This window comes from Silurus aristotelis, assembly GCF_946808225.1.
Source record: "Silurus aristotelis genome assembly, chromosome: 4".
In the NCBI taxonomy this organism is placed as follows: domain Eukaryota; kingdom Metazoa; phylum Chordata; class Actinopteri; order Siluriformes; family Siluridae; genus Silurus; species Silurus aristotelis.
This window is the reverse complement of record NC_139577.1, coordinates 19,756,351-19,779,806: the sequence shown is the minus strand read 5'-3', so window position 1 is coordinate 19,779,806 and position 23,456 is coordinate 19,756,351. Positions and strand designations below refer to the sequence as shown.

General features: G+C 38.8%; 1 protein-coding gene across 11 annotated transcripts in view; it reads left to right on the top strand.

Annotated features, from left to right (window-relative positions):
- Positions 1-650: 650 nt before the first annotated feature.
- tacc2 (transforming, acidic coiled-coil containing protein 2) overlaps positions 651-23,456 on the top strand; it is a 63,853-nt gene continuing 41,047 nt past the window's right edge. For 6 of the 11 annotated variants that reach the window (XM_083539364.1, XM_083539373.1, XM_083539372.1 and 3 more), the window contains exons 1-3: positions 651-1,105; positions 10,114-10,352; positions 15,171-23,216. In XM_083539364.1, coding sequence (XP_083395490.1) covers positions 995-1,105; positions 10,114-10,352; positions 15,171-23,216 — 8,396 coding nt within the window. In that variant the 5' untranslated portion in view covers positions 651-994. Of the gene's footprint in view, positions 1,106-2,809; positions 2,990-5,564; positions 5,656-6,267; positions 6,334-7,020; positions 7,344-10,113; positions 10,353-15,170; positions 23,217-23,456 lie in introns of those variants that run through there. The other 5 variants (XM_083539368.1, XM_083539367.1, XM_083539370.1 and 2 more) reach the window with 5 other exon arrangements.

Genomic DNA, 23,456 nt, shown 5'->3' with positions numbered 1-23,456 from the left:
AGCTAAACTATTGAAGTTCAACAGTATCTTTAACCTGTTCAAGTGAGGCCATTCTCAGCAGCATGTAGATTCCAATGTTGAGAATGCCAACCAGATGGATCAGGCAGCGTCTATAAAGCTTAATTATAATACATAATTAAATAAGGTTTCAGTTTTCAATTAAATAAAATAAAAAACTATAAATTTTTTCTCTGTCATAAGTTATATGTACATTTTATTCATTTTAAATTATGCAGATCACTTGAAGGTGAGTGCAAAGGCTGAAGTGGCCTGAATCCTTTTATGAAGCCATTGTACAATTTGCAGTCTAGTATGAAAATAATTTCTAATTCATCATTGTTCAGTTTTCTAAATTGAGTATGATAGATATAAAGCTGTTCCTGTTTCATTAATTCGGGTCTCCAAGCTTTCGTGCTTTTGGACTAGTTGTATGGAAAAAACAACACTAACCATGTATAGCATATTTAATCTTTATTATTTATCCTTATTATTGAATAAAAGCTTTTTTTTTATGGTTAATGTTAAGTTAAGGTTAGCACCTTTTTTTGGGCTGTGGTCCCTTTAAGATCTCAGATTAAAGTCTTTTACCTTTCCCCATCTCTGTCTGCTTCACTCAATCCTGTGCCCATCCTCCTCCTACTCTGTTAGTGTTTCTGTGGAAACAGAGGAGCTTTTCTACACAGAGTGCTACAAGCCACCATTTCTTTGTTACTCTTGAGGAATGCAGGAGAGGAAATCAAAGCTTTCTTTATTCATTTGGCATCCTTCAGCTGGTTATATTGTTGCACTCTTATGTAACATAGCATGGATATGCATGCCACCACACCAGTACTCTTGATCAGTGCTGGTGCTGAAGCGTGTTAGTCACAGAGACGATCACACACTTGCATGCATACTTGCAAGCCACTAGGGTTTTTCTTACTCTAACACACTTGCACTCAGATGCTCACATGAATCGTAGCCAGCTCTGTGATGCTATCTCCCTGTAGTGGCAATGCAGTTCTGCAAAGACTATTTCTGCAAGCCTTGTAGCGCAGCCGTCACCTCCCCTCAGGAGGACATGGAATATAGGATGGGGAGCTGCATCGGAGTCGCACACAACCAGGTATCTCCTCCATCCCTTTTTATGGAGCAGCATGCAACAGATGAAGTGGAAGAGAAAGAAACACAGACTGAGGTGCAAGAGGTTGATGAAATATTAAGGGATGCTGGTAATCGTGACCGTGCATAGCAGGCTGCTGGTGGTGCTGATGGTGGTGCTGGGGTTTGTTTGTGCTGGAGTAGAGTGACGTCAGGAAAAAAGAGAAGGAGAACAATCGTAATTACTGCCAGTACTGAAGCGATAGAGAGAGGAGGAGGAGAGGACAGCTGAGAAAAGAAGCAAAAGAGGGAGGGGCTGATGGAGCATGGAGAGATGGAAACTAGAGCAGTAGAAATGAGTGGATGAATGACTGCACTGGTTTTTCTCAAAAGAGATGCTTTAGGATAATGGGATTAGAGTAAGATTGATGCAGCTGTGGATTAATATTAGAACAGGAAAATCTATATGATGATACACAGATGTGGTTTGGTGACTGAGCAGGATGGTGCATTTATTTTCCACACTTCCTCATGGTTCAGTTGATCATCAATGACGAAGAAATATATTTATTTAACTGTAATAATTCATTCATTACCAAGGTTCATGTTTCAGCATGCCAATAACTGAAATATACAGATGTGCATAAAACCAAATCAATACCAGAAGTCAAATTGTGCTTGTTGCACTTTCAGTTTGAATAATAAGTGTAAAGATGACAAAGTTTGACAAATGTGATTATTTTGCTGAGGATGAGACTGATGTTGATGCTTATTATTAAAGTGATTTATTAAAGTGCTTTGAGACACAGTGTGTTTCTTTCAGTAAATAGAAATGAAATCTTTCGCTGCAGGTTTGTCCATTTCACTGTGGGAAATAATCGTTTGTTTTATGCTGCGACTTTCTTGTGAGTGAGATATGTGCAAAAGAAATGTTTTGGTTGAGGAAAACCTTCTCATAGATGCTGTCTCAATGTGACTATGAAGGTTTTTCCAGGCTGTCACCCAAATAATACCCTGCATTATGCTTTAATCTTTAAGTACCTTAATACTTCATTCCCTCATTACTGCATACCTAATTCTTTACATGCTTCAGTTTTTAGCCAGTAATATGTAAGGATTAATTTTCTACTCACCAGTTAGCAGTGTTTGCAGTGATATGTTGTTTGGTTGGAGAGTCACATTTAATAGCAGCAGGGCTCCTTTCCAGTATATTGATTATTCATCTGCAAAGCCTTGGCATGGCTCAGTGGCAAAACTGTGGAATATGTGAAATCAGAGCTGAACGTGAGACTTGCACAAATAAACGGTTGATTCTTTGTGCACAGTTTTACATTTGTATTTATAACCACACAAACTTTTTCTGCATTAAAAGCCCATGATTTCATCTTACTGGCGGAACATTTAAAAAAAATAATCATGTAAAGTAACGGGAGAGTGCTCATTAACACTAGTGCACGTCTGATTCCTGACCAATACATAAGGAAAAGCTATAGAGTTCTCAGTGTTCTGGTGCTAGGGAAAGGTAGCATGCTGTGTCACTTTTTTAGGACTTAAGCTGACAGCAGAGTGAGGTGAACTGGGGGTGAGATCCTGACCACCACACTGTGGCATGGTGTTTGTTTACATGTTACCTAGTGGCTGTCCTGTCCAGCTGACTACCCATGAGAAAAATAATACTTTCCCCATCCCCCTGTGAAGCCACACTCATGCCCTCTGACTTTCCCTCCTCAGCCTTTACCTATTCCGCTTTCTGTACAGATATAGAGCTCCTCTGGGACACGTTTCTCATAAAGGACAGCTAACTTAGAGACAAGTGTTATAGTAATGGAAACCCTGGCTGTGTATTTGTATCAGTTAGATGGTAAAGTATAGGTTAGTGGGAATAACTACAAAAGATTATTTGAGCTGGGTGAGTATTTTTTTAAGTGAACAGTAGTTTTATTATATTTTTGTCAGTTTTTTCTGTTGGATGTTTATGCTTTATTCTTCATTACTGTTTAAAGTTTTTGTACAGCTTAACAATTGGGTAAATTTATATTGTCGCTTGGAGCTTAAAAATGAATCATAACAATACAGTACAACATACAGAAAAGTTTTGATCAGGGCCGATTTACATGAAAAACCTACATCACAGATTGTTTTTGATTTCATATAGCCTATTACAGTGCAGACTTAATTGCATTTAAGAGGTTGATGTAAACTGATTAGAAAGGAAAGATAAAATATTAGAAACTATAGTTGCTTTACTTTGACCCCAGGCTTGGTATGTCTCTTGATTGTCAGATATACAGGAATATAATCCCCTACGAGCATTTTGCAAACAAGTCTCAACCTGTGCTATACACAGATCACTGTTGTCATGCACAAGGAAATGATACTGCAGCTATTACAGAAAGCAGCTTATTTAGGAATGAGATAAAAGCACATGACTGGGTTCCAGAAGGAAAGACAAATGCGGCTGACATTGGTGTTGAGATGGCAAGAGGAGGGTCTATTTATAACATGTTTCATATTCATTTCTGTGCCTGTGAGCGAGGCTTTGTAACATGACATGCAGGCACATAAACAATCCAGAAGATAAATTGTATGATATATCTTATGGAAGAAGCTAGTTGTTTAGTATGTCATTAAGACTGTCTACTGCCCTGATATCACATTTTGGGAGAACAATTAAATGTAAAGGCAAAAGTTTTGCCTCAGAAAAAGCTTAAACCACAAACTGCCTTTTTGTTTAAGAATCTCAGTAGGGGGAGACATAGTGCAGTCCATAAACCTGCTTTGTGTCATTCGTTATGGGCCACTTTCAGAGAAATATGTGGTGCTTGCTCTGTGGTTAGATAAATGGACTTCTGGTTAAACAGACTTATGCTTTGACTGTGTGGCTGAGAAGGGGTTAGAGTGACTGATGGTGTGCGGATCGCAGAATGCGTGTGAGGCTTTGGACAGTTTAATGAGTCATGAGTGTGTGGAATTGTGCTGGTCAGAGGTCACAGTGGTTTTTAGAGGGAAGTTGTTGGGTGGGGGCTAATAATTCACACACATTGAAACATTTAGCCCAGATGTGTAACCTGCTTATGTGAAACTCTTTTCCCCAGTATGTCCCATTTATAGTATGTGGTTTTACCATGTAAATTTATACAGAATTTACTGCTAACACATTTGGTAAAAGATCAGTGTGCTCTGACACGGCATTGGAAAATATACAATATTATTTATTATTTGCATATTGTATGTGTAAAGATGTCAGGCATACTGTGGAGAAAACAGTCATGGGGATTGTACTGTACTTGGTCCAGCTTTACTTTTCCTTTCACCTAAACTTGTCTGCAGTTTTACATAATCAGACCAGCCATCATGTAGTCAGATTTCTATCTATCAAAAAACTACATGTGAGAAAAAAAATGGTAGTTTGTCCAGCAGATACTTGTGTTTCCCAAATTATGTTGTGTAGCACTAGTGTTATATAATATGTTCAGTTAACATATAAATCTAATACACCCCCCTCCATTCATTTAAAAAGGTGACATTTTATTTCTATCAGAATACATAAACACAATAAAAAATAAACACATAAGTATGGAATGTATTCAAATAGTATTAATAATATATCATAGAGTTATAATAATTTAATATAACTTTCGGGAAACATTATTTATATTTTTTAAATATTGCTGCTGATGGATATAACACTATCTAGACATGATATTAGAAAGATTTTAAGACATAAAATAGGTTAAGAAATATTAGGAAAGTTTGATCAATGAAGCACTGATGTGTGACATTTGGCACATAACATAAGCTAAATTCATTTCAATGCCATGATTACACAGATTTTCTGGGTACTATTTTAATGGATTCTTTTCAGCTGGGGAAGAGCATGCATCTGGAGAAGAACACAACCTGCCCAGTTGTTCGTTCAGATTTATGCCATGTGTGCAAGCTGTCAAGCTGTATTTGATAGACTATCAAGGCAAATGACATGTATAATGAGTCTTGTCATAAATTCACCATTTCAGGGCTTGTTAATGCTGTATAAATATATACAATAATATATAATATATTTAATAAATCATCTGCCTAATTATTTACAATAATTTTTGCAACATGTTGAGGGACTGTTATAGGGTAAGGACTCCAGCCATTTTTTCTTTCATTGAAGACAGTAAGGTCTTTTTTAATACTTTGGGCAGTTGTGTACTTTGTTCTAAGACAAGGTGCTTGCATCATGGGCCTCTAATCTCAACTCCTGACACACTTACAGATGCGTGCGCACACACACACACACACACACACACACACACACACACACACACACACACACACACACACACACACACACACACACACACACACACACACACACATTTTCCTTTCTGTTTGTACAAAAGCTCAAAACACCTTCAGGCATTTGATAAGAGAGCAGCGTCTGGCTCCAGCTGCTGGTTCCCTTTCCATGCTCATCATTCCTCCTGTTGGTCCTTCAGAGTGGCAGTGCTGGTGGTGTGCGACAGTGGTGAGATTTGAGCCTGCTCACACTGCACCATGGGAAATGAGAACAGCTCTGCAGGCTTGCCGGTAAGGACAAGGATGCTAGCAGGACCTGCTTGCTTGTGCTGCATAGTGTTCTGTAGTTCTGTAGGAGGACAGCTGTTTTGTTTTTATGCCTATGAAGCACTAATGCTATTATGTTTATTGTTTTAATACAGAGCCGTGCAGATATTTGTGGCATTTGGTCGTAGTTTACATTCCCACACTAATGTGCATTTTTGTCCTTTATCATGCTGCCCTTGAAATAACAGTGTGAGATGGGGACAGAGCGAGTGGTGCTATACTGTGAGAAAAAGGCCAATATTTGTCAGAGAGGGCAACTATTTATGTTTGACATGAACTGTTGTTGGATTATTAGTATTAGACACAGATTGTTGAATGCAGTTCTAATCTTGATTTTAACACCCACTGACAGAGTTTGCATTTGTAAATCTGTTGCTCATTTGAACTCTGACACATAACTGTAACAGTGTTTGATATTAATCTAAATACACAGGCTGAAAAAAAAAAAACTTTTTATTGTAATAAAATGTTCCAGGCTGTGGTCCAGCACGAACAACTTCATAAACATATAGTGGTCATGCAACCTTTTTTATTTTGCTTAAACCTTTCTTTCACATCTGCATGTTCCCACCACAGGAGGGCGCAACAAACAATGTGGTGCTCTTTCCTCCACAGGAAACAGAGTCTGACTCCACACATAAGGTACTAGGGGGCTGCACTTGGCTGCATGGCCTGAAACCTGGGTTTTATGAAGTGTCTGTGTGTGTGCATGATCATGGTTTTACAGCCTGAAGCGTTTTGACTGCAGTTTGATGACAGTAAGTGGGACAGTTAAACTGAACAAATAGCAACAATTACCACAACACGACTTAGTGCTCAGAATGTGCACTCTGTGGGCTTTTGTGAGCTTCCTTAGGCTTCAGAGTCAGTGATGAGGAACACCATATATAGACCACAGGGATTATTAGGAACTGTAGTAATTTTGGCTTTGGGGATTTTTATATCTCAAATCTTGGGAACATGCTCTAATTTGCTGTGTGTGTGTGTGTGTGTGTGTGTGTGTGTGTGTGTGTGTGTGTGTGTGAAACCTGATTCCCTCTAAGGAAAAACTATAAATGTGACCTCTGGCATATTTCCCAGCATTCACCTGCAGTAGTAGTGTCACTGCAGCTCACAGTCCACTCAGCAGCAAGAGACAGAAAAGGGCAGAAGTGGAAGGAGTTAGAGAGAAAAAAATAGAGGGAGGAGCAAAATGAAAGACAGTGGGAGGGAAGAAAAAAGAGAGGAGTGCTATGTTGAAAGAGTATGGACGAGGGGGAGGGCTTTTCCTCGAGTTGCCTGTGTTTGCTACTGCGAGTCTAGTAGTCTCATACAACAGCCGGCAGTCTAGTAGTCTCATACAACAGCCGGCATCTTCCCTTTAACTTCTGTACTGTTGTGTGTTCCTTATAACATACACACACTCAGACATCTGTACAAACTGTAGGTGTAGCGTGTGTACACACTTGCCCACAGAAGGGCAATAGGACAGGAGGAGAGAGCTGATTGAGGAGCATTGGGAGGACACATGTGCTGCAGTCCCAGGTAGACTGCATCATAACATACTGCCCTGCTGTACACCTTTCTTTCTTCTGCATGTGTGTGTTCTCCTGCCCTGCCGCTACACACCTTTCAAGATTTCTGCATGTGTGTATGTTCTCCTCTAATCCAAGGTGAGTTTGTTGATTAAATTGTTTGTTGTGAGCAATGCAGCAAACTTTTGTACATTGTCTTTGAGTCATCAGGTGACTATACAACACAGGGAAACAACTTGGATATCCTGTTCACTCAAAGGTGTTTGGGGTAAAGGTTATTACTGTTGCCATAGTAAACTGTGTGTTGTTAGAATGGAACTACTTTAATGAAGGATAAGGGGCTTAAAGGCTATACATGCTCTGGGAACCTGCATGGGGTCTTTTTTTTCCAGATTCTCAAGTACCTGGGGATTAAAGTACAAAAGCCAGGCACTGCCCCGTTCAAGCTTTAGCTTTAAATATACCCGCTGTATAGGAACATTTCCTACTTCATTGTTTCATTCCAGGGTCATTTGCAGACTGACACAATGTACACACTTTTACACTGTTGCATTTGTTTGATATATGTTTTGTTGTTGTGTGCTGTACAAGTTTAGACAGGAAATAGGAAGCTGTGAAGTTTTTACAGTACTGTGACAAACACCGGCACTCACACTGGATCTCTGAGTAGATTCCTCTGCCCCCTAACATTCATAGATTTGTGTTGCCATTATGCCTACAACATATTATTCAATAGCTAGTGAATGATAATGGAAATAGTGTGTAGAAATGAAATTAACATACTTTTACTAAGATTTATTTGAAAGTGTTTATTCTTTTAGTTATTCTATATCAGTGCTGTTATGTGGTTGAATGATTGATGTCTTTGTCAAGTTCTTTAAAAGAGAGAGTTGTTTGAAGTTGGAATGGTTGTTGGAGTAACACAAGGCATCATTGTGCCATTTAACAGGTGTGTAAAAGGATCCTAACCGAGTTCGTAAAAGTACAGGAGACACAAGGGACTTGCACTGTGGTGCGAAAAAAAAAAAAATAGAGACTGGAAGTCTTGCGGTACAAGGAATATTTTTACATCTTAAAAGCTTGGTAATGTCAAGAGTAGTTCATTTTAAGATGAACATGACTAATATTTTCCTTTTGGATGCTAGTTTTTTGTCGAACAAAATCAAACTTTTTTCACACCACATCCTTGATGTCAAGAGTTTTCCATGAAATTACCTCATTAAAATAACTTATGCACACATATTTAGTCCTGTTTGTATTCGCTGATGAATGCACCTAAAATCCACATCTCAGTATAAAGCGCACAACTGAAGACTTTTTTTTACTTATACTTTAACTTTTAATCTTGAATAGATATGCATCTTGAGCTTTTTGCAACCTAAGAATTCAGTCACAGGTTCTTTTAGCAATGATCAAGGTTACTAATGGTGAATGCACTCAATTGTTTCAGCTTATTTAAACAACTTGAAATTTTTTTTTTGCATATACATGGGCATTATAGCAAAAAGACAAAAAAAAAAAAATCACAAACAGCAACAAAAAAAAAAAACAGCAAGAAATTGACATGATATGGGATTAACTGTATCACGATCATTTAAATGTTGCTGATAATAATGTGCAGACAACACTGTAGCGAAAGTGTGAAGTGTGGAAGAGTGAAATACTGTAAATCTTATATTCATAAATATTACCAAGATCATTTAAAATGAAACAAGAATTCATTTTAACAGCCAGTGGGCATTTGTTAACTCTACAGTAACAGTGCGATTATCACAATGACAAGATCAAATTTTATCTATTGAAGTCTCCTAGTGCATTCTTCTCTGTCCCTTTTTATATTGCTTGTTAATTTGTCAAGCTTAACAGACAATCACACAAATAAAATGAAAGTTATTTTGTACACAATGGCAGTTAATTCTGCAGAGACTGGTTGAATAATGCGACTGTAATTAATTTCTGCTACTGATACCCTGACATGTTAGTAATCAAAGCCAAGATACAGTTCCACTGCAGATTTATGCTTTCTTGATCTGTTAGTTAATAATGAGGCATCTGTTTAGCTATCTGATGTGCATGTACATGCTGATTTTGATTGAGTCTTCTTCCTGTGCTCTGCTCATTGCAGTTGATTGCACGTTAGAAACTGTACTTATGGTCAATTTTACTCTGTCATTCACTAAACATTTCAGAGGACTTGCCTTTCACTGTCCTCTGCAGTAAAATACGGACATATGATTAGATGTTTGTAAATGGCTCCATGGTTTCTGGCATAGCTGCTTGGTTAGACGAGGTTGTTTTATAGCTTTGGGAAAGAACAGAAAGGAAGGCAGTCGAACCGGCTCAGTCAGTATGCCTAATCATCTCAATCCTCTTTTCAGTGGAAAAATAAAAACCTGAACTAGACAGTCTGGAACAAATAAAGCGCATGTGCACTGTTTCCCTTGAATTGGTATGACTTGCCTACAACTCTAGTACTAGTAAACTGACTTTTCTTTTTTCTTTTTTTTTGGCTGCAATTCGTGCACTGTTTTAGATTTCAATTGTATATAACACCAAGCGTGCATTTTAGATTTGCTGTATGATTAAATGATAGCAATCTATCAGGGTATGTTATTTTAAATGATTTAGCTTTGCACTGAGTCGATGTAGAATGTGTTTGTCTATTAAGCGTTATGTCAAAGCCTCCGTGTATAAAAGTCAATATGTGTTCTTGTTTGATTTACACAATAAACCAGTTAGTGAGCGGTTAGTAAAAAGCACAACCACTACAAAATCTTTTTGTGAGCAGCTCAGTGGGCGGAGGCATACTTCACAAATTGAATGTAATGTATTTGACACAGACAATTGAGCTGTCATAGATCTGAAAATCCTATTGCTTATTATTGGTCTATTTTTGTGTGTTTGTTAGACTGAAGTTCATAGTGAGAAGATCAGTCCTGAGGGGGAGAAATCCACCAGCGCAGAGAATGGAGTAGTCCAGACTGAAGTGCAATCTCCATTCCACAGTCTCAGTCCCGTGGCGGAGGAAGACACACAAACTCACGAGGACGGAAGCAGAAAAGAAGAGGAACTAGAGTTTCCCCATGACCTGCTGCCCAGCATAGATCTGAGCACTGAGCTCAACCTCACATGGGGAGCTTCATTCAGGTAGGTCATCAGCCCCTTTCTCTCTCTCTCTCTCTTACTGCAGACTAATATGTTTTAGACCAGCCCTGACGAGGACTTCCAAAGAAAATGCTTGATATAATGTAGTTAACTTGTAGTTAAGGCAAGCTTTAGCATGCCACTGCTTTAAAGATATCAGATGCAAATCCCATTCCCACATTTGTTTTGCATGTGTAACGCACATAAACAAAAGCATTCTGTGCAACGATGGACCGGCGTTAGTGTGAAGATTGTCAGGCATGGTATAAATTTCTCTAAAAAACATTCATACAGGCATGCATACATGGTACATATCTCTGTATTTTGTTTCCACAACTATAAAAAAAAAAAAGTATACAAGCATTTTAATGCTTTATGAGCAGCAATCCTGCCTATTAGTTTAAACTACTCAATAAACGCACGACGCTATAATGTGAAAATTGGTATGGGTAAAAAAAAAATTAGGTAATACAATTGCTATAAATCATTGCTATATATTTTGTAATCAGTTCATAAAATATTCAATTCTTGCATGTATTAATGAGTTTGATAGCATATATCATTCATATATTTGACTACCCCAAAATTATGATCATACCAATGCATCAAAAAAGGCCTATTATGGACATTACCATAGTATCCTGGTGTTGCTGACAAAAGGGGTGAAAACATTCACAGTCCTATCATGTTACAAGATTTAACCAGAACCCATTACATTAAATGTTACAATTAATGTAGTTCTAAATAAGTGTAATGTCTGTAACTGGGTATAATTTGTTGTTCTGGTTCTGTACTCAAATTAGATTACAGTGTGTTGTGGTACTGTATTTAGAGCCAAAAATTGTAATGCCAATAAAACAGACTATTTAAAAAAAATCTGTGTATTTATACTAGAGTATACATGTACAGGTGTGGTTGACACTAGCAAAGAAATGCTCTTGATTTGTATTCGTTAATGGGATTCTGTATAAACATTGATATAACATCCATAAAGTTAATAATTCACTGCAGCATCTGATGACCATGCAGTGTTTACAAACCGTTAAGTAAAACCATTATAATGAACAGAACTGCTACAATTTAAAATGTAACAAAGTCTAATGGATAAGTGTGATGACCTGTACCTAAATAATTAAAAGCAGTGGAATATGTGGTCCTGCTTTTAGTCCATAGAATCTCAAATGTAAAGCATGAAGGCAATTTCATCTCTGTCTGCCAGTGACCATTATACATTGCAAATGACTGAGCTATGATCTTCAAATAAACTCAACCTGAGACTTTTGCTCATGCTTATTTAATTTCCAAGCTCTTTTCTTAAATGTGGGCATGTGGGTCCAATATGGATATACAAAACACAGCATCTACTACTGTATATTTAATGTCAATACCCTCATACTAAATGTGACTTCCTGCACTTGCAACTACCAAGGCAAGTGCTGCTGAGGCAAGATCGTCTTACCAGTTGTTTACAGATTGTGCTGCAAATTGAAATATTGTTTTTATATATCTCTGCATCTGGCACACACTGTCTTAAGCACATGTGTGCAGTTCAAAAGAAACCTAAGCCTTGCACCTGACCTGTCAATTCCTTTGTCTTTAAAAGGCAGATTAACCCTGCAGGTGTTGAATAATTGTTATGACTCATTGTTGTGGAAAATTTCTGCTTTTGGCAGGCCTGTGCATGAATGTGTGTGCAGTTGAAGTGGTTGTGCAGGTATATTGAAAACATTAATGATTTCACTTCTTAATCATTTTCAGAGGAGTGTAATTAAAATCACACCACATCTAAAAAGTTTTTTATTAAATTTTTAGAACTCAATTTTTTTCCTAATTTGTCATTTAGGTCAGGTTTTCTTCTTATCACATAATGGCTAATAGCCAACAGTGGCTAACAGTGGGGGCTAATAAATGCTTCCATTTGACATTTGAAGTTTGAAGTCAGCTACTGCATTTTATCCAAGTGCTTTCTTGCTATGACACAAGACAGATGTGTCACTTAGTTGAAATCAGTACTTGCTCTCTTCCTACTGTACACACTGGTTTAGTCTCACATTGCTTGAAAGTTCAGATAATAATTCCATCTCTCATACAGCAAATATTGCTTTCTTGAATTCATGGTGTTAGGTTTAGTGTTATAGATTATTTTGACATTGTCTGGCTTTTTATAATTTTTCACTTCTGAGGATGGGGTAAATACTTTTCTTTTCTGTTCTATTAATTTGTAATATTTCACACAGGTCAGTGAAAGGTATAAGCAGATCAAATAAGCAAAAAAGCATATGTGCGTGGGTGTGATAGTGTTTGCATGAGTTCACAGCTGCATGTGATCATTTCAGTGGAAAATTCACACAGCCATTTAGGAGAGAGCAAAAAACATCATGATCTTTTCAAAGCTAACTAAAAGGTTTGTGCCTAATTTCTAAACAAGGTACTATGAGTCTGCTGTCCTGCGAGTTGCTTGATAAAAATCCTGTCTCATAGTGTCCGGCCCTCTTCAACTACACCCTTGCAGATAATTGATGAATTATTAATGCAAAAACCACTTGCCACTTGCAATATTTAAATCAGCTTGTTGTGCTGTGTTTGTGCATGAGGTATTTTCGCATTGTGGAAAGGTCTGTATGGCTATTGGGATTTCTTTGTGGAATCAACTGCTGCTGACTTTTTTCTGTATTATGTATGTCTATTATTCTATGAATCCCATATAGCCAAGATAAAGATGCTGTTCCCACAGAGAGCTGCAGCCACCTCAGAGCATTAAGAAATGTGCTAGGCAATGAATAATTATTATGCTTACTGCATCAGCTATATATGGGCATGCTTTGGAAAGCAAACATTGTGGCTCCTATGATGTGTTAGGAGTTCTTGTTTAAGCATGAAAGTAGCAGTAATATGGATGAGCGAGGAGATCCCCTGCTGGGAGAATGCCGCATAACATGGAGGCCCATTAGCCCACCATTAATGTCCATTGTAAAAAGGTAACAAATGGCAAAATTCAGTCAAAGGAAAACTAGGTCCAAACCTGTGTAACATTCTGATATAGCAGTGTGCACGTTAGGCATGTTTCCTTCACTCCACATCCAGTGTAAACGCATGTAACAGGAAAGATTTGTGCCATCCTCTTTACCATAACAGTGTACAGTAAGGCACTTAACACTTTTTTATGCTTTTTCATGCACTGCACATTTTATGCCAGTAAACTATGAATAGTAATGTATATTATACATATGTACAAATACAGTCTCTAAAAAAAGATAGATATATTTTAGAGTAGTCAATGTGCAGCTTGTATAGCAGTACATATTTACTGTCCTTCAAAAATAACTTAACATACAGCCATTATTGTCTAAATAACTGGCAACAAAACTGACAAAGCAACCTATCTAACCTGTCTAATGTGCCTAGGTGTTTGAGGTACATGATAGAATAATTAGGGAGTGCTGGTACAAGGTAGGTCTACCTAAGTAACAAGCCATATAGTGTTTGTTCAAAAGGCATAATAGACTGATTTGAAGAGACACATACAAAATAACTGGAAATCTCCCCCAATATCAATGGATTATCTTAAATATGGAAGGGATACAGTGTAGATCTTTCAAGGACTTCTTATTCCTTTAGCTTTCTAATTATAGTTGCTAAGTAGTTACTTGATCAACTGTATCCACCTCTTTGGTTATTGTGTAGGAGGTGTTGTGTAAGCTCTGACTGATTTTTTATGTACACACAAATTTAGCAAGTTTCATAATGGTGAAAAGATTTGTATTACATTTATAGACCCATACACTTCTTTTATTATATACAATTAATTTCTAGATTTGAAAAAAAAAAAGACAAAAAGCAATAGGGACATGTACCATTAAATCCAGGATTATGAGTAGTGGAGATGTGTATGATTGGTTGCAGTGCAGCAGGCAGGTCCGTGCCAAGTCATCCTTAGGCATGCGTATATATATACACACACACACACACACACACACACACACACACACACACACACACACACACACACACACACACACGCGCGCATGCATACACATGTGTGTACACGTGCACACACACACACACACACACACTCACACACAAACGCACAAGCACATGCACACTGGCATGCAGGCAAGGGCTTGCCATTCACACCCTGTTTCTCCTCTCACATCTGGCAGGGTGTGTTATTAAGATCTTTCTGCAGCCTTCTCAACATAATTTCTAAAAAAAGACAGCAGTGGTGTTATTACCTCACAGCTTACATTGTGAACGAATGGCAGAAAGTGACCATATGATTATCACTTGTGATTTTTATGTTAGTGTTTTTCCATTTGCGGTCAGGAATGATTGATTGCCATAGAGTTTCAGTTGACAGAGAAAAATGAGCTAGGTAAACATTACTTTGTGAATTTCTCTTAAAATTGAAAGCACAGAGGGAGAAAGACTGAGGCTAAAAAAGACTAAAGGCAATGTGTCTGAACAAACTGGTGCTTTTGTATTGGCCAGTGACTCAGCAGCTGTGATTCACTATTAGACACAGAAGCATGAGAGTGGATATAATGTACAGCTCCAGCTGATGCTTATTTCATGAGGCTGACAGCATCTGTATGACTGTGCTTGTGTTGGCAAATCAAAGGACTTGGGCAGAAATAAATTGCTTTTTGTAGCCAAATAATATCTGCTTGCTGCCACTTGGAGTGCTCAATACAGCTTGTTATGCTGTGTTTGTGCATGGGGTGTTTTCACATTGTGGAATGGTGTGCACTGGTTTTAGGATTTCTATGTGGAATGATCACCAACATTTATGTGTATTATTCTCTGTTGCTGAATCCCTAATAGCCAAAATGGAGCAGCAGTTTCCAAAGAGAACGCATCTCTTCTGCAACTCCAGTCAGCTGGAACGATTCAGGAAAATGCACCATCACACCAGTCCTCAGCAACGCTGCTGGACCGTGAGCTCCAAGAAGCCATTCAGGAATGTGAGGAACAAATAGCCTCATTTGGCATGTCCTCACACTCAATCAGTTCATGCAGTACAGATCAGATTGGCAGCTGTTTGTCAGAGGCCATGTCTGCAACTGATGATGAGGAAATCAAAGGTGCAAAAATCAGGGAGGATCCCATGTCACCTCCAATTTTACTGGCAGAATCTCAAACAGGATGTTACCAGAGTTGCCATGGAGATGTTGGAGCACAAGCTACTGATTTAGCATCTTTTACAGAGCAGCCTGTGTTTTGCTTTAGAGACTATATACTAGGGAAAACACAGCCAGAGCAGGCCACGGTTCAATATCCCAAAGAACACAGTGAGAAATTGCTCACTGAACCAATGAATGAATTTCAGATAATGGCTGAAAGGGAAACAAACACTGACTCAACAAAATCTGCAGACAGAAATAAACACTTAATAGAACATGATTCAACAGCAGAGGCAGTTACAGAAACTGTAAATGAAATACATGAAATACAAGCACAGCCAGAAGATGTCAGCTTAGTAGATTTCAAAGACTCTGCAAATGAGGAGGATCAGACTATAACATATCCTGTGGAAAAAAACCCAGAACCTGGCACACAGATTATAACCACTACAGCAATGGATAAAAAATCACTAAAAGAATTTATAACAGAAAATGTTTTTGAGTGCAATTGGATAGAGCTTAACACACAGCCATTGCTGGAATCGGAGAAGAAGGCAGAAAATATTACTAAAACAAAGGCTCAGTCAGAAACAAACCCTGATCTTAAAACTGAAGAAGATAATCAGATTGAGTTGTTAGACAAAATTGGACAGATGGAGCTTCTCTGCTCTTTACCTCCAGAGTCTCTATCTAATCAGGCTCATCTTACTCCACTGGAGGCAACACCTGCCCCCACACTGGACCATCTACAGACAATTAAACAACAGGATATCAGTATTGGGACAGATGGATCATGTAAGTCAATATCAGAGCATGCAACCCTAAACTTAAACTCAACAAGGGAAGCTGAACATGAGAAATGTGTAATTACGGTATCTACTGATTGCACTGTGATTGATTTTAGAGATGTTAAAGGCAAAACACATGAGCATGAAAAGGGATGCAGTTCAGAGGCATGTCCACTGGAAAAGAAGGAGGTGGAGGAGGAGGAGAATGTGTTTTTTATTGGCAGTGAAGCAGGCACACACACTGTGGTGCGGGGGAAATCACACTCTTTGAGCAGTACTGGTACTAAAGGGATAAAGACGGAGGAGGAGAGTGCCCTTGAGGAGGCTTCAGCATCAGCCGTTGATTTCACACCACCACTGATGACATCCACGATGCCCGAAATGAGAGAATGCGAGGGAGTCGGAGAGAAAGGAACTGGAGATTTGGAAAGAGTGAAGATGACAGAGAAAGGATATTTAGATGAACCCACAGAATTACAGGAAACAAATAAATCTTTGTGTTCTCATGGAAAGCCGAATAAAATCATTGCAGCAGAAGTGCACTCATTTTCGCTAAGCTTTTCACAGACTAATAACTCACCTGCAAAGGACGCTAAGGAGGCAGAAGCAGCATCTGAGGTGAGATGGAGCAGCAAGATGCTACAAAACTCTGAAGAGAATGAAGAAAATGAAGAGAAGGGAGGAGGTCTGTTAGTTGATTGCTCCGTGGGGATGGACTCTCTCTCTGCAGCTGGTGAGAAAGAGACAGGCACAGCCAGTGTTAGGGACATGACTGTGGTCGCTGCCTCTACAACAGAGTTTAACGATAGATGTGATTGGAAGAGAAAGAGCTCTGAGTCATTGGAGAAGGGAGGAGAGGGAGGAACAGAGGAAGGGAGAGGAAAAGAAAGGGGTGGAGCAGAGACTTTATACAGAGAGCAGGCACTGTCCTTGACAGAGGCTAAATCTTATCCGCTCCATGACAACGGCCTGAAACTGGTGCCACCGCAGCAAAAGGATGAACTTGTCACTTTGACCACAGCAGACATAGCTAACACAGCCTTGCCTTTGTTGACCAACAACAAAACAACCGCCAGCAGCTTATACAACCCCTCCTCTCCTGACTTCCTCCCAAACAGCACAGACACAGAGAGCGAGGAAGCATCAGAGAAAAAGGATCGTAAGAATAAGAGTTTGAATGCGTTGGATGAAAAACAGCCAGACAGCAATAATTTACATTTGACAGCTGCTTCAGCAAATCTTACTGCGCAGACCAGCTATCAACAGGTACAGAATACTTCATCGACTCAAATTGAGATTAGCAGCACCCAACAGAACAAGGCGGGGACAGCAAAAGACACAAGCTATAAGACTGAAAACCAGCATCTATCATCTACATCTCAGCTGGACAAGTGGAGCACCACTGCAAGTTTTAATAAGGTGAATAAAGGAACCGGGGGCTCTCAAGAAGACATGCCACGCCAGGTGACTGGGTTTGCCTCTCTGCCACCACTAACGTTTCATGAGAATCTGTGGCACCCAGTAAGTGAGTCAAGCTTTAACTTTCAGGGGTTATTTGGCAACAAAAAACCAGACCCACCTCAAAAAACAGCTTATACCACATGCGAAAGCACCAGTGCGGCTAAGGTGAGAGAGGAAAACATGACTGTGAATGAAAATCCTGAAAAGCAGATTGATGTAAAAAAAATACATGATTTAAAAGATAAAACTGCTAATAATCTTGCAATGAGTGCTGAAGAGTTACTGAAGAATGTGAGAACTAATGATCCTGACAAGACTCAAGAAAAGGAGGAAACTTTAATATTCACCCGAAGCACTCTGGAGCATAAACCTCCATTAGAAGATACTAATGAAAACAGAGTTAAACTTCAGGATAATGTTTTGGAAGAAATTGGAAGTGATAAGGTGATAGGTCTTTCTGACCTTGTTCTTTCTAATGAAGATAGAAATTCTGCAGTTGTGCTCACCACCAAAGAAGTGAACGAAAAAGAAGATAAATTAGGGAAAAGTGATGTGAAAGAGATTTGTCAAGACCATTTTCAGAACATTCTGAGTGACAGTGTACAGGAGTCCAAGTTAGAGTCACAAGCTTCAGAAGGTGTTTCCCAGGAATGCTGTATAAAATCTAATGAACAACTAATTTCTTGCACAGGAGATGGTATGATGTCCAGTAACTCTACTGATGGTACAGGCATATCCAAGAATGACACAAAACCAAATACTGAACAACCCTTTGTAATTTCTGTTGGATGTCCTCAAGCTAAATTTGAAGAGCATATGAGTGAGCTCCAATATCAGACAGACTCTAGTCGTGACATTGGATCAGCTTCAGAAGTTTCCATGGGTGTTGTAAGTACAAAAGATCCCTCGCCTACTGCTATAAAAGTATTTAGTGCATTGGAAGGGAGCGCACACTCTGCCAGAGCCCATATTCAAAGTGATACTAAAGTGCCTGTTGTGCTCAGGGCTCCTGGCCCTATGATGAGTCACTGGGAGGTCATTAATGACTATAATGTTTCTCTCCCAGGAGAGGAAATGCAAAGCAGACAGGACGTTAAAGGAGAGATGAGCAGTAAGATGTTAGTAAAAACTGTTACTGTAGGAAAACCAGAACTTGTGAAGACTACAGAAGAAAACACTGGAAATAATCTCAGCCTTTCCTGTACGAATGTTTTAATCCCTGATATAACTGTCATGGCTTCCACTATGCAGGATACAAAGCTATCATGTAAAGAAGTAAAATGCACTGGTTTGACTTATGGCAGCCTACATGTTGATGAAAATACAAATGAGGGAATGGATTTTTTGCTACTTGAGAACTCTGAAGATGGAAAATCTGAAGTGGATGTTAAGCCTGGGGCAACTGAGAAACCATTCAGTACTGGTCAGGAAGAGAAACCCCTATGTATGCCATCTGCTTCTGAATGCTCCAATGCAGACAGTATGCTGTCAAGCCAGTCTAATAACAGTACAAAAATATCTCAACAGATACAGATATCAAATAATGTGATCTCAGAAGAAGGTTTTCAAGCAAAACCTAAAGAGGACACAAGTAAACTGAAATTTCAAACAGATTTATGTCAAGAGAGTCAAGCAGTCTCAATAGTTGTGTCTACAAAAGACCCCACACCTGTGGAAATTGATTTATCTGGCATGGGGGAAGGGGGAGTTTCATCTTCCAGTATCCAAAGTGATCCTAAACTACCTATTGTGCTCAGTTCTGGCCCTATGATGAGTCAGTGGGAGGTCAGTAATGACTGTAAGGTTTCTGTCTTAGAAAAGGAAACACATTGCAACTATAATAAAATTGGCTGTCTTGAGAATGGAAATGTTATTGCAGCAGATATGAAAAATAAGACTGTGAAAACTGATACTGTAGAAAAACCTGATGAACATTCTGAATCTGTGGAGATAAAGAGAGAGAAAAGTGAAAATGATAAAAGCTCTTCCAATATAAATATTTTAATTCAGGTTAGACTACCTGATGAAGCATCTTCTAAACAGGATATCAAGTTAGATTCTACAGAAGTGAATGGTTCTAACTTGGCACCAGATAGCTTACATAGTGAAGAAAATTTTAATAAGATCACATTCAGCCCATCTGCTAACAGTACAGCTATATCTCAACAGACCCAGAAGACAAATACAGTGATCTTGGAGGAATGCTTTCAAACTAGACCTGAAGAAAACATGAGAAAGTTGCAATATCAAAAAGATTCAGTTCATGACAGTGAAGCAGTGTCAGACATTGCCACTGTCTCTACAAAAAAACACGCACCACCAGATTTGGCTGGATCTGGCTTGAGGGAAGGAGGACTTTCTTTTGCAGAAACACCTAATGAGCATTCTGAACCTGCAAAGACAAAGAGAGAAAAAAATGAAAATGATAACAACTCTTCCTGCATTGATTTATTAACAAATGTCATAGATTCTTCTGTGCAGGATACCAAGTTAGCACACAGAGAAGTGGAAGGTACAAATTTGGCACCTGCTAGCCTATGTAGTAAAGAAAAAGGAAATCCAGGGATTGATTTTGTGGTTCAAGATTACCCTGGAGTTGAAAAACTTGAAGAGGATGGTCTAACAAGGAAGCCAAAAAGACAACTAAATACTCATCCAGAAAGGGAACAGATTACAAAGGATATAACTGAAGCTGGGACAATACAAGGCACTGAGCAAAATATTGAAACTTTGCTGCTCATGCCACAACAATGTATTGAAAGCAAGCTCCCTGACAAATGTGATGTTATTTCTAAGCCAAATGTTTCAACACCAGAAAAGGTATGCGTTTTATCTGAATATGTCAGCGCTGAATCAGAGGACAGAATGGCTAATCTTCAGTCCTCACCATCTGCCCATACAAAATCTAATTCCTTGATCGAGATAGACACCTCTAATGCTAAGGAATACTGTGCAATTGAATGTTCTATTGTGATACCACAACGTTTGTGCCCCAAACCTGCTGTCTCTGAAATGAACCCGGTACTAACTCAGGTGCCGATAGAGGACACAGTTAGCTTCAATAAAGATAATACAGTTGGAACAAATAAAACGAATAAAGAAGATGCAGAAGTAATTCAAGTTATTAAGCAACCTGAAGAACCAAAGTGTGCAAATGATTTTAGTGCATTCAAAAAACAAACCCTGGCGGATAAACTCAATCTCCCTGAAAATACATGTGAGCAATCAATCAGTAATGTAAGAACCATGGAGGGTGGACTGTCTGGAAAACATAAAGAAGAACTGAACACAAACAAGAAAACAACAGATTCTGATGAACTTCAAGAGAACAATCAAAATGTGGAGAACAAATTACAAAATGTACAAATCACTGTTGAGCAGAAATTCATAAAAGAGGATCAAAAGGAAAGTTCAGAAAAAAAACAGGACAAGAAAGAAGCAAAGCACCTACATGAAACAGCACCAGGAACATCTTTATTGACTTGTCTTTCTGAGTCTGACTTAATTCTCACAGGGTTTGTAAAGGAAGTGCAGAACTGTGGTACGGATTTGATTGAAGCCACTCAACCATCCACAGACCAGGACCTGGTACAAGTGACCTGCTGTGAAAGAGACCAGACACAACATCAGACAGTAGTTAGTGAATTGGATTTGGCACCTGGTTTAAATATTAAGTCCCAGCCTACAGAGTTACAACAACCACAGGAATGCATTGAAGCTACGGAATTAATGGAAATTAGAGGTTTACAGAGGTATGATGATGTTTTTATAAAAGAACCCAAGGTTAGCTGTCCTAGTTATGAAGTGCAGGCCAGTGGGATATTGGAAAATAGAATTGAATTAGAGGACCTCTGTAGTAGCTCTGGGAAGCTAGAAAAGGTCACGTTGCTGATGGATCATGACAATATCATTACTGAGGGTGATGTATGTCTTGATGAAAAGCAGAATCAAAATGAACCTAGTATCAAACCAACAGGTTTTGAAGATGTCTCTTCTTTATTTAAAGTCTTAAATGAAAAGAGTACAGAAGATTGGAACCAAGCAAACCAGATTAAGTTGGACTATCAAGAAAATGAATTCTTGGGCATGTCAGCAGTTGCCTTTGAAAATAAAGAGCTCAACACAGAACTGAAGAAATTTCCAGGGTCTGTCATTCAGGCATTAGAAGAAAAGGAGGGCAAACCACACTCACTTCATACAAGTGAATCACAGGTCAGTGTGGATAAACCAAAGGAAGTTCTTCCTGACCTCGGCAAAGCTGACAAACTTGCAAATGATTTATCCAAGCCACGTGAGGAATTAAGCACCTCATACCATCAATACAGAATAGAGGATCAGTGTTCCAGTGCGATCACATTTGACAAGACTGAGTGTACTGAGGTGTGCACTAGTGTTCTGGTTGAGGCTATACAGCCGTCCAGTTATAAAACTCCTATTGAAAAAATGGACAGTGAGACTGTTGCTGGTGTCTTCCAAGACAAGGATAATGTTGGGACAAAAGAAGCTCTAATTCACAAAATAGAACTCCCTTCTACACCCCTTCAAGCTGAGTCACCAGCTTTAGAGATGAAGCAACATATTGAGGCATCTATGGATCTCAAACATTCACAAAACAAAGAGTGTCAGGATGCAATGGATCCTAAAGCACATTATGCTGAGTCACAGGGCCTCACAACAAGTGCTGGAACTGAAGAGAAGGCCAAAAATAAGACGACGCAAACAGCTATTTCTGAAGAGGTCAAACAGATGGCGCACAGGAAGGAAGAGATAAGTGGAGGCAATGAAGATGGTAGAGAGAATGAGACAGCAGAGGGCAGAAAACTCACAGAGAAGTCTGAAGGGCCTGAGACTAGGGCTGTAAAGTGTGATCTTAAAGACATAACGGAAGGAAATGAGAGAAAATTGCCTGAACACAAAGAGGAGAACTCGCATTCCTTCTTAGTCAAAACAGTGAGTGGTGACACTGATGTCCTAAAATCAAGTATAAGTGATGGATTGCAGTCTGAACAGGAAAAAGTCTTATCATCAAGCCCCAGACTCACTGCTGTTGTCATGGTGTCATGCTTACAAGAAACTTCCCAGACATTACTCGATGCGAGTGCAGACTCTAATCCTGAGGCTGCCAATTCCTTTATTCAGACTATGCATGAAAATGCTTCGACTGTATTGAAAACAGAACATGGCTCAAAATGTGGAAAATTGGACTTCACTTTATTCAGCAATGTAGCTCAGAAGGAAAAGGTTAATAACAATGAATATACTGAAAAAGAATCAACAGATGAAGAAAGGTCAGTTACTCTGAAGACTAGTGTATTGTCAGAGGAGGATGTTTCAGACAGCCCAGGTGCAGCTGTTAGTCCTGTAATAGAACTGAAAACACTCAGTACAGAAGAATCATGTGAGAGTTCAGACTGGCTCAGAGCACAGAAAGAGGCTTCTATATCTCTTACTCAACAGAACTATAAGCTTGAGACGCCTTGTGGATCTGCAGACAACAGGTACTTGGGAACTACTTAGCAGAGAGTTTAATTAGCTACTATTCATGTTGAATAGCAATGATGAGGTTTTTAAAGTATAGATTGTAGCAGGTATACATGTCAAGTTTTATATTATATTATTGATTGTAGTTTGCATGACTTCTTTGGTGAAAATAACATCAGAAAGCTTATCATTAGATTATAACAGTTTTTCAAATTGCTTATTCATTTTTAGCCTAGATTAGTCTCACCTGATATCTT